The 10,419-nt window shown below is 47.9% G+C and overlaps 1 protein-coding gene across 1 annotated transcript in view; it reads right to left on the bottom strand.

The window, feature by feature from the left end:
• The window catches only part of CROCC2 (ciliary rootlet coiled-coil, rootletin family member 2), an 825,280-nt gene extending 816,235 nt beyond the window's left edge, over nucleotides 1–9,045 (bottom strand). Inside the window, 1 exon segment of the mRNA XM_030216488.1 lies at nucleotides 8,922–9,045. Within this exon segment, the coding sequence (XP_030072348.1) occupies nucleotides 8,922–8,991 (70 nt within the window). The 5' untranslated portion in view covers nucleotides 8,992–9,045.
• Between the last annotated feature and the right edge of the window lie 1,374 nt (nucleotides 9,046–10,419).

Consider the following 10,419-nt stretch of genomic DNA (forward strand, 5'->3'; position numbering starts at 1 on the left):
TTCATCTGCTATGACTAAAGGAAAGAAAATTACCAAGGTAAGAACCTAATTTTCCCTTCCTTGTCATCAAGCAGATGAAGCCATTACGTATGGGATGTAACAAAGCAATCCCTAGATAGGGTGGGAACAAGCCACACCACGCGCTAGCACTTGTGCACCAAAACGCGCATCCCTCCTGTCAGCCACATCCAGCCTGTAATGTTGGGCAAAGGAGAGCTTAGAAGCCCATGTTGCTGCACTGCATATCTCTTGAAGAGAGAGTGCTCCAGTTTCAGCCCAAGAGGAAGAAATCGCTCTAGTAGAATGCGCCTTAAAGGCTACAGGCGGAACCCTGCCGGCCAGCAGATAAGCTGAAAAGATAGTTTCTTTGAGCAAGCGGGCAATAGTGGCTTTAGACGCTGGAGACCCTCTGCGAGAACCGGATAGCAAAACAAACAGATGATCAGAAGTCCTGAAAGAGTTAGTAACTCGCAGATACTGCAGCAGAGTCCTGCGCACATCCAAAAGGTGCAGCTGCCCAAAAGATTCTGGAAACTCTTCCTCTGAAAAAGAGGGCAAGGAAAATAGGCTGGTTTAGGTGAAAGGCTGAAACCACCTTAGGCATAAAGGAAGGCACGGTCCGAACCGTGACTCCGGACTCTGAAAATTGCAGAAATGGGTCTCTACAGGACAGTGCCTGGAGCTCTGACACACGTCTCGCCAAGGTAATGGCCACCAGAAAAACGGCCTTCAGTGTCAAATCTTTCTCCGATGCTCGCCGAAGCAGCTCAAAAGGAGATGCCTGCAGGGTTTCAAAAACTAGCCCCAGGTTCCAAGCTGGACAGGGTGCTCGCACTGGAGGTCGGAGCCGAAGCACCCCTCTAAGAAACCGTGCCACATCTGGGTGAGCAGCCAAAGACACGCCTTCCACCTTACCACGAAGGGAGGCCAACGCTGCCACCTGCACCCGCAGGGAATATAGGCCAAGCCCTTTTGTACACCTTCCTGCAAAAAGTCCAGAATCAGCGAGACAGGAGTCCGCATTGGAGCAATGGCTCTGGAAGCACACCAAGACTCAAACAGGCACCAAATCCTGGCATAAGCCACGGAAGTGGACCGCTTGCGGGCTTGCAGGAAAGTGGAAATAACTTTATTGGAATAACCTTTATCCCTCAATTGCGCCCTCTCAATAGCCATGCCGTAAGACCAAAGCGGCCGGCGTCCTCCATGGCTACCGGTCCCTGAGTCAACAGGTTCGGTACCACAGGTAACGGCAGAGGAGCCTCCAGGAGCATCTGTCGGAGGTCTGCATACCAAGGTCTCCTTGGCCAATCCGGGGTGATGAGGACCACTTCTCCTGGGTGCAGCCGAATCCGCAAGAGCAGGCGCCCTATCAAGGGCCATGGGGGAAACACATAAAGAAGACCCGGAGGCCAGGGTTGAGCCAAGGCATCCAACCCCGCCGAGCGAGGATCTCTCCATCTGCTGAAGAAGCACGGGACTTTGGTATTGGCACTTGTCGCCATTAGATCCATCACGGGCTTGCCCCATTTGGCACAGATCTGCAGGAATACTTCGTCTGCCAGATTCCATTCTGCTGGATCGATCTGATGCCTGCTGAGATAATCGGCCTGCACATTGCTCTGACCTGCAATATGAGCTGCCGACAGACACTGAAAATGCAGCTCGGCCCAGTGGCAAATCAGTTCGGCCTGCGCGGCTAGTGCTCTGCACCTTGTTCCGCCTTGTCGATTTATATAGGCCACCGTTGTCATGTTGTCCGACATCACTCTGAAAGCCAATCCTTCCAGGGTCACTTGAAAGGCCAGAAGCGCCTGAAACACCGCTTTCAACTCTAGGCGATTGATGGACCACTCCGACTCCTCGGGTGTCCATAGACCCTGGGCATGCTTCCCCTTGCAATGTGCGCCCCAGCCCTTCAGGCTGGCATCCGTTACCACTAGGCACCAACGGGGAGCGGTCAGCGGCATTCCTCACCGCAGCAGTGCTGTCCAAGAGCCACCACTCCATGCTGAGTCGGGCCGCAGGGAGCCAAGTAAGTCTGCATTGGTAATCCTGAGAAATAGGAGACCATCTCCGGAGTAGGGAATACTGTAGAGGTCTCAGGTGCGGCTCTCGCCCAGGGCACCACTTCCATCGTGGCTGTCATCGATCCTAGCAGCTGGACAATGTCCCAAGCTCGCGGGCGGGCATCCTCAGGAGCAGACGGACCTGATTCTGAAGCTTGCACCGCCTTAGCTCGGGTAGGAACACATAGCCCGAAACTGTGTTGAACCTGGCCCCCAAAAATTCTAGAGATTGTGAAGGGGTCAGGTGACTTTTGGCCATATTGACGACCCAGCCTAGAGATTGCAGTACTGAGACCACTCTGGCTGTAGCTTGTAAGCTCTCTGTTGCAGAGTCTGCTCTGATGAGCCAGTCGTCTATGTATGGGTGAACCCTGATACCTTCTCGCCTGAGAAAAGCAGCTACTACCACCATTACCTTCAAAAAGGTTCAGGGAGCTGTGGCGAGGCCAAAAGGCAAGGCCCTGAACTGGAAATGTTTTCCCAACACCGCAAACCTCAGAAACTTCTGGTGCGGGGGCCAAATCGGTATGTGCAAGTAAGCTTCTTTCAGGTCTAGAGACGTGAGAAACTCTCCTGGCTGTACCGCCGCAATGACAGAGCGCAGGGATTCCATGTGAAAATGCCGCACACTCTCAGGGACTTGTTCACTTCTTTTTAAGTCCCAGAATAGGGCGAAAGGACCCACCTTTTCGCGGCACCACAAAGTAGATGGAGTATCGGCCACAGCCTTGCTCGGCGGGAGGCACCGGGGTCACTGCCCTAACTGAATCAGACCTTGTAAAGTCTCCTCCACCGCCGCCCGCTTGACGGCAGAACCGCATCGGGACTTCACAAACACGTCTCTTACTGGGGCGTTGAATTCTATTCTGTATCCATCTCTGATCAGGTCCAGAACCACTGATCTGAGGAAATCTGGCCCACTCCTCGACAAGAGGGAAAGCCGTCCTCCGATGACAGCATCGAGGAGAGAGCCGGCGCACCATCATTGAGAGGGTCGCCCCTGAACTCCTGGTCTTGAGCCACCGGCTGCGGAACGCTTGTCCGAGGTGAAAGGAGTTCCTCTGCTGACCACGGGCACGTGAAGTGAACCCAGCAGAACGCCCCAGGGCTGTACCTTCTAGCTTCACGGAAGCGAGATCTGTACGAGGAGTGGACCGCCTGACCCTTAGAGGAAGGCCTCTGCCTATCTTCGGGCAAGCGCTGGGGTTTTGAATCAACCCATGCCTTTCACAATTTTCTCCAACTCCTCACCAAATAGGAGAAGTCCTTGAAAAGGCAACTTCACCAACCTTTGCTTAGAGGCCATGTCCGCTGCCCAGTGTCGTAGCCACAGACGACGGCGAGCCGCCACTGCTACTGCCATTGTTTAGCCGAAGCTCTGACAAGGTCATAAGGGCATCAGCCAGAAAGGACAAGGCTACCTCCATCCGCGGAGCCACATCCAAGAAGGGCTCCGCTCCATCACCGGGCTGAGCCACTGCCTGTTGCAGCCAAGCTAGGCAGGCTCTAACAGCATAACAGCTGCATGCAGACGCCCCGAATAGTGAGACCTGCAATTTCAAAGGTACTGTTTCAATGCTGTTTCCAGCCTACGGTCTTGAACATCCTTCAGGGCAACACCTCCTTCAACAGGGAGGGTAGTTCTCTTTGTCACCGCAGTGACTAGGGCATCCCTGTAGGCATTTGAAAACGAGCCATATGTTCCCTCACGCAGAGGGTATAACTGCCCCATAGCCCTGGAAACTCTCACAGGTCCCTCGGGGTCAGCCCACTGAGCCGAAATAAGCTCTAGGATGGAGTCATGCAAAGGGAAGGCCCGAGCAGCTTTCTTGGTACTAGCCATCCTGGGATTACCCGAGGAAGCCATGCCACTGTCAGGATCTTCAATCGAGAGGGCCTGCAGGGTATCTGAAATAAGCACTGGCAGCTCATCACGGTGGAAATCCTCACCGCGAGGGATCATCCAGATCCTGTGGTAAATCCGCACCTGACTCTGGTTCCTCAGACCAAGAACGCTGTCAGAGTTCTCCGAATCCTCACACCCCGACCACGGGGGGGGGGAAAAGGTGCACCACAATCTGAAGGGGGATTAACCCTTCTGCGCTTATCTTTAGGCCAAGCATCCTGGAAAAAGGCCTCACTGGGCAGTCCCAGGCCAGAATCCATCGGGGGGGGGGGGGGGGGGGCGCAATCAGAGAAGCCTCAGGCGACCCTTGAGGAAGGCCTCTTTTCATCATGTATGCTTTATGCAACAAAAGCACAAAATCCGAGGAGAAAATCTCACCCTGGGCACCCAAATCCTGTCCGGTGCTAGCCACTCCTGAAATAACCTCATCTCGAGGTGCCCCACCCGGCTCAGGTCTCTCCGTATCCACGGAGGCCGCGCCATGCGGTGTATGCAAAATGGCGCCCGCTGCCAGCTCAGAGCGGGAAGAAACATCGCTCGCCATGCTCGGGCCGGTTCCTACGCCAGAACAGCACGATTTACAGAGCCCTGCTGCTGATTTGCGCTTGCCACAAGTGGAACAGCGCTTTACATTGTCCGCAGCCATCGCCGAAAAACGACGGTAAAATTCAAAATGGCGGTTTCGCGCCAAAATCGCCCCGATCGCGGGCCCACCCCGGAAGAGTTGGAAAACACTCTTACCTCAAAGGATCTAGTGTACAACTACGATCCTGCTGAAAATCAGGTCAAAAACCTCTGTTCCAGCGTCCTCTGCGTTTAAAAAAACGTGACGCAACTTTTTTTTTTTTTTTTTAAGCTGTGAGGAAAGCAGAGGTATTGAAGACTCCGGAGGCTCAGATGAGTGGGAAAGGCAGGGAAAGGGCGAACCTATATGCCTGCATCCACTGTTGGTGGGTAAGGACAGGGAAAGCAAGGCAATATGTCCACATCCACAGAGGTATGGGTAAGGCAGGGAAAGGGCTAACCTATGTGCCTTTAAAGTGAGGCTGCTATAGCCTCCAACACCCCGGTTAACAACTGGCAAGCCAGGAACCACCTCCCGGCAGATTTTTCTGGAGCTCGAACAAGCTGCAGCCACCCTGCTAGGGGAGATAGAGAATACTGAAGAGGCAGTGGAGCTAGCTGGCCAAGAGGGCACTGTGAAAGTTTGAGTGCTCTCTATCTCCCCTGCTGGTTGATGGACATAACCCATACGTAATGGCTTCATCTGCTTGATGACAAGGAAGTGCCAATTGCAAATGTAAATCAATATTTTACGATGCTGCCTTTTATAGGTAGGGTTAATGCTATTTGAGTCCTGGACATTAGCGCTACTTTATTATGACAGGTTTTCTAAATAGGCCAGGAATGTGATTTTTGGAGGGTTTGGTTACTGAGAGAAATGGTATTATAGAAACTCTTCTTAATTTTTCTGCTCGGAGCCCATTCAATCCTAGCTATGCCCCTGGTGAAAATCATCCAAGTACAAGTTGTTGTGAATAAAGACCCATGGAGGGGCATAATCGAATGGCGCCGGCCATCTCTGTGGCCAGCTCCATAAATGGGCGGAGCCAGCCATCTTTTCCTTCAATAATACGGTTGGCGCTGGGTAAATCTCAACATTTAGGTCGAATGTTGAGATCGCCGGGTTAGAGATGGCCGGGTTCGGTTTTTGGCCATAATGGAAACCGGGCCCGGCCATCTCAAACCCAGCGAAATGCAACCTATTGGTCGTGGGAGGAGCCAGCATTTGTAGTGCACCGGCCCCTCTGACATGCCAGAACACCAACCGGGCACCCTAGGAGCACTGCAGTGGACTTCAAAAATTGCTCCCAGGTGCATACCTCCCTTTCCTTGTGTGCTGAGCCACCCAAATCCCCCTCAAAACCCCCTCCCCACAACTATAAACCACTACCATAGCCCTACGGGGTGAACGGGGGCACCTACATGTGGGTACAGTGGGTTTTGGGGGGGGGGGGTTGGAGGGCTCAACATACACCACCACAAGTGTAACAGGTAGGGGGGGATGGGCCTGGGTCCACCTGCATGAAGTGCACTGCACCCACTAAAAGTGCTCCAGGGACCTGCATACTGCTGTCAGGGAGCTGGGTATGACATTTCAGGCTGCAACAAATTTTTTTTAAATTTGTTTGGGTGGGAGGGGGTTAGTGACCACTGGGGGAATAAGGGGAGGTCATCCCCGATTCCCTCTGGTGGTCATCTGGTCAATTGGGCACTTTTTTGCCACTTGGTTCTAAAAATAAATGGACCAAGTGCAGCTGGTGAACTGCTCGTTCAAGCCGGCCATCTTTTTTCCATTATAGGGCGAAGCCGGCTATCTCGTACCCCGCCCCCACCACGCCTTGTCCCGCCTTCTGTACCCTGCCTGAAGTTTCGCCGGCTCCGTGACGGAAAGCAGTTGGCGCCGGCCAAAATTGGCTTTCGACTATACCGATTTGGCCGGGTTCAGGAGATCGCCGGCCATCTCCCGATTTATGTCGGAAGATGGCCAGCGATCTCTTTCAAAATAAGCTGGATGGTGACCTAGCTCAATAGAGGCTGTTTTGATTGAGTTGAAGCTCAAAAAGAAGAGAAAGAAATGAAGAGGCTAAAAAATTTAAAAGAATCTATCATAAAATAAAATGGAATAAATTGTCTGCACTGCAATAGGGGCATGGGATGTCTTTAAGGCATATAGATCATATCAAATCAACCCATAGGTTTTTGAAATAGCAGACAGTTAGAAGTGACAGATGAATGCTATCATCAGCTTGGATTTTGAGAAGGCATCTGATATGATGTTGTTTGCATAAATAATAAAGAAATTCATACACAGATAGGATGCGTAGCACAGTGATTAAGTGATACAGGTTCTAACTAGAGTAATGTGGAACATGAAACATCATCCCCCTGATTCTATAAAGGTTGCCAAAAATTGCGTGTGCAGATTTAGGTGTGTTCCCGATTTGCGTATGCAATTTAATAGATTAATGAGCCAATTAGTACCAATAATTGGCTTTTTAACAAGCAATTATTGGCACCAGTTAGATTTAATTGGAACTAACACATGTAAAGTTAGGCATGGAATCCATGACTAAAATTTAAATGCGGTCCAAAAAAAGGGGGGGGGGGGCGGAAATAGGAAGGTCATGGGCATTTTGGAGTGGAATGGGGGCACAGCTTTGAGTTGCACGCGTAATTACAGAATAATGCTGCTCCGCATGTAAATATAGAAATGGGCATCTGCACTGCATTTTCACTGGTGCAAATGGCCATGCCTAAATTTACACATGACTCTCTGCTTAAGCGTGTATTCTCTAAACTGTGCTGAACTTTAAGTGTAGTTTATAGAATACCGTTTATGTGGGTGTGTTTCAGCACTGATTTTTTTAGGTGCCATATATAGAATCTAACCCCATATAAATTTGTACTAGGACCATTTTACACGAGGATGATATTCAGTTAGTTATACTGAAAAAATATAAATGATTAAATCATAGTGTAATACTGATCTGATAACTTATCAATGTAACCTGGCCCTCAGTCTCTCAAATTTATTACTAAGGCTCACCATAGTACTTGCATCGAACCAAAGAGAGCTTCTTTCTGGAGTTCATAAGATGTTTAGTTTAGTTCATTGGGTTAAAAAAAAGTTTGGACAAATTCCTGGAGGAAAAGTCCATAGTCTGCTATTGAGACAGACATGGGAAGCAACTGCTTGCCCTGGGATTTGTAGTATGGAGTGCTGCCACGATTTGGATTTCTGCCAGGTTACTTGTGACCTGGATTGGCCACTGTTGGAAACAGGGTACTGGGCTAGATGGACCATTGGTATGACCCAGTATGGCTACTCTTATGTTTATGTTAATACTAGGACCCAATTTTATTTAAACAAACAGCCAGTTAAAAGCTTTAGCCCACCTAGCATACCTCTCACTATTCATTTCTTTAACCAGTTATCTTATAGATGGTCATCCAATTGTTCCACTGGTTACTGGCCTCAAAATGTCAAAACTGAAAATTTGTCCAGTTAATGTTGTAGTTAACCAGACAAATATTTTTAATATCCTAATGTTTAGCACAGGAAGGAAAATACCATATGGCCAATTTTGTACTAGTGGTACAGGAAATAATTTATCATGGATAAATCAGTTCAAAGGACTTAGTGGTAAATGCATTTTAATGTTAAGAAGTGTAGGTCAATGCATTTGGAAAATATTGCAAAATTTCCTGAATCATCCCTCCCTCTCTCTCTTCTTTCTTTCATTTCAAAAAACTTTTCTATTTCATTTTTTAAATCATAATATTTCTATTATTCATATTTTCGCATTTGTGGCTAGTGTATTCTATATTGTAAAATAACATAACTTTACAAAATAGTTCTCAGCAGATAAGGATCCTGACTGCCCAGTCGCCTTTTACTACTGCTCTCTGCATCTGTCCCAAGTATTATCAAATTTTAGTGCTATTTTGATTTTTACCACTTCTACCAGGCTATTCCTGGCATCAGCGCATGTTTCATTTAAATAGTACATCCTCATATACTTTCCTTGTGTTTGGTTTCTGTTTCTTATTTCAGCTTAACTTTTTTCTGTGATCACATTCTCATACTCTCTGCTCTGTCTCATTCTCTACTTTATTTTCTCTGTCTCTGCTCTACCTCTGGCCTGCATTTTGTTCTCTCTCTCTGGATGACTCTCACTTTCCTAATGTGGCCTCTAATCCTCTCAAAACCCCAGTGAAAGATAAAACTGCAACAATTTCCCTGATGGCCAGTAAGGGATAGAAGCAAAGCAATCTCATTGGAATTTCTCTCCCAAGAACAGAAATGTTGATCTTGCCAAAAATTGTAGCTGTTCCATGCCATGTTGGCTATTGACAATTAGAGAGATGCATTTGTACCATACCTTGTAGTCCCTCATCAGTTAGGCTCTCTGTAATGATTTGCCTGATTCGAGCAGGGACAGGTGTGCGCATCCCCCTCTCTCCTTCTCCTCGGACAGTCAGTGTTTTGTCCTCTTTGGAAGCCTCAGGGCTCAGTACTGTGTCCTCCAGTCTCTAAAATGCAAATGCAAAATAGGCTTCATCAAGCTGTGAATGGTTTGATATCATACTGGGATATTATTCTGTTGTTAAATGTATCATTCTTAAACAACTGTAGACTTTAATCTTTTTATTTATCCCAATATGCTTATCTTAACCAAACTGTCAATGATGTTATATTGTCATGGTTTTCTCTTTATCATAGGATTGGCAAGACATGATTTGTAATCATACTTATCATTAATGTTCAATAACCAATTGGTATCAAATTATATAGCAAAAATACCTCTCATTTCAGCAGCAACCGATTGAAAATTCTGCAGCAAGACATATAGAAATCTATGGCCAAACATTTTTAAAATGTTGTAGCCTATTTGCACAGCATAACTAAGCACAGCTGAAAAATGTGCACATATTTTCTTCTGTGACTTTTGTTGGATTTTAAAAGCAAAAGTGTACAAACTTTCAATTTGAACTATCCTAGTATAAATATGAGCTTATTTTTGTGGCAAGCACATCTCCTGAGAGAAGGGTCAGCCTTCAGGTAGAGTTCCCAGTAACTATCTAAGAAAGGGAAGGAGCAGGGAGTAAGTTCCTAAGGTTAAAAGATCCTATTTCTCAGGGGGAGAATTTGGAGAAAACCCTGTCAGCAAGAACCCCTATAATAAAGGGGTGGGAAATAGGAGGTGGTTTCTACAGGTGGGGCAGCCTCAATACCAATGGAAAACAGTAGATGACTCAGCAATTCCCATGAAAACCAGCTAGCTATCCATTTCTCCAGTCTTCACTCGTGCCATGTCAAAGCTTCAGACCATTCAAGCAGGCCCAGAAATCAAAACAGTGACAGCAATCTAACCAAACAGGGACGCAACATCGAAAGCATCAAAGGTTGCCTGGGCCTAGTGCTTTAAACAAGCCTTCTGCTACAAGTGCATGGAATTATGTAGCCCTGTCTGAGGGCAGAAAGTCTGCAAACTCTGCCACAATATATTAAATTCCATAAGTAGATGCTCATGTACAGCTGATAGAACTATATGCAGGACATGAACATAGAGCCCTGGTAAATCTTTCTCCCCAAAGACTCTAAGGTTCTAGCATCTTGCCCTAGGGACACCGAAGCATAAGTCCTAGAACTCTTAGCTCTCTTGAGAGTGGATTGATGGTCAAATCCGGGAGCCTCCTTGGACCCTACACATAGAGTCCACTTTCTGAGAGACAGGCTGCTCAGAGAGAGAGAGAGAGGTCTCCTAATTCCTCATCTGCACTTGCTCAAGGATGCTGTGCACAGGCACTATTACAGCTTCTCTAGAAGGATCCTCATTGTCAAGGATGTCCAACAACTCAGGCCTGGGCTCATCCTCA

Source organism: Microcaecilia unicolor, chromosome 10 (assembly GCF_901765095.1).
Source record: "Microcaecilia unicolor chromosome 10, aMicUni1.1, whole genome shotgun sequence".
NCBI classification, from domain to species: Eukaryota; Metazoa; Chordata; class Amphibia; order Gymnophiona; family Siphonopidae; genus Microcaecilia; species Microcaecilia unicolor.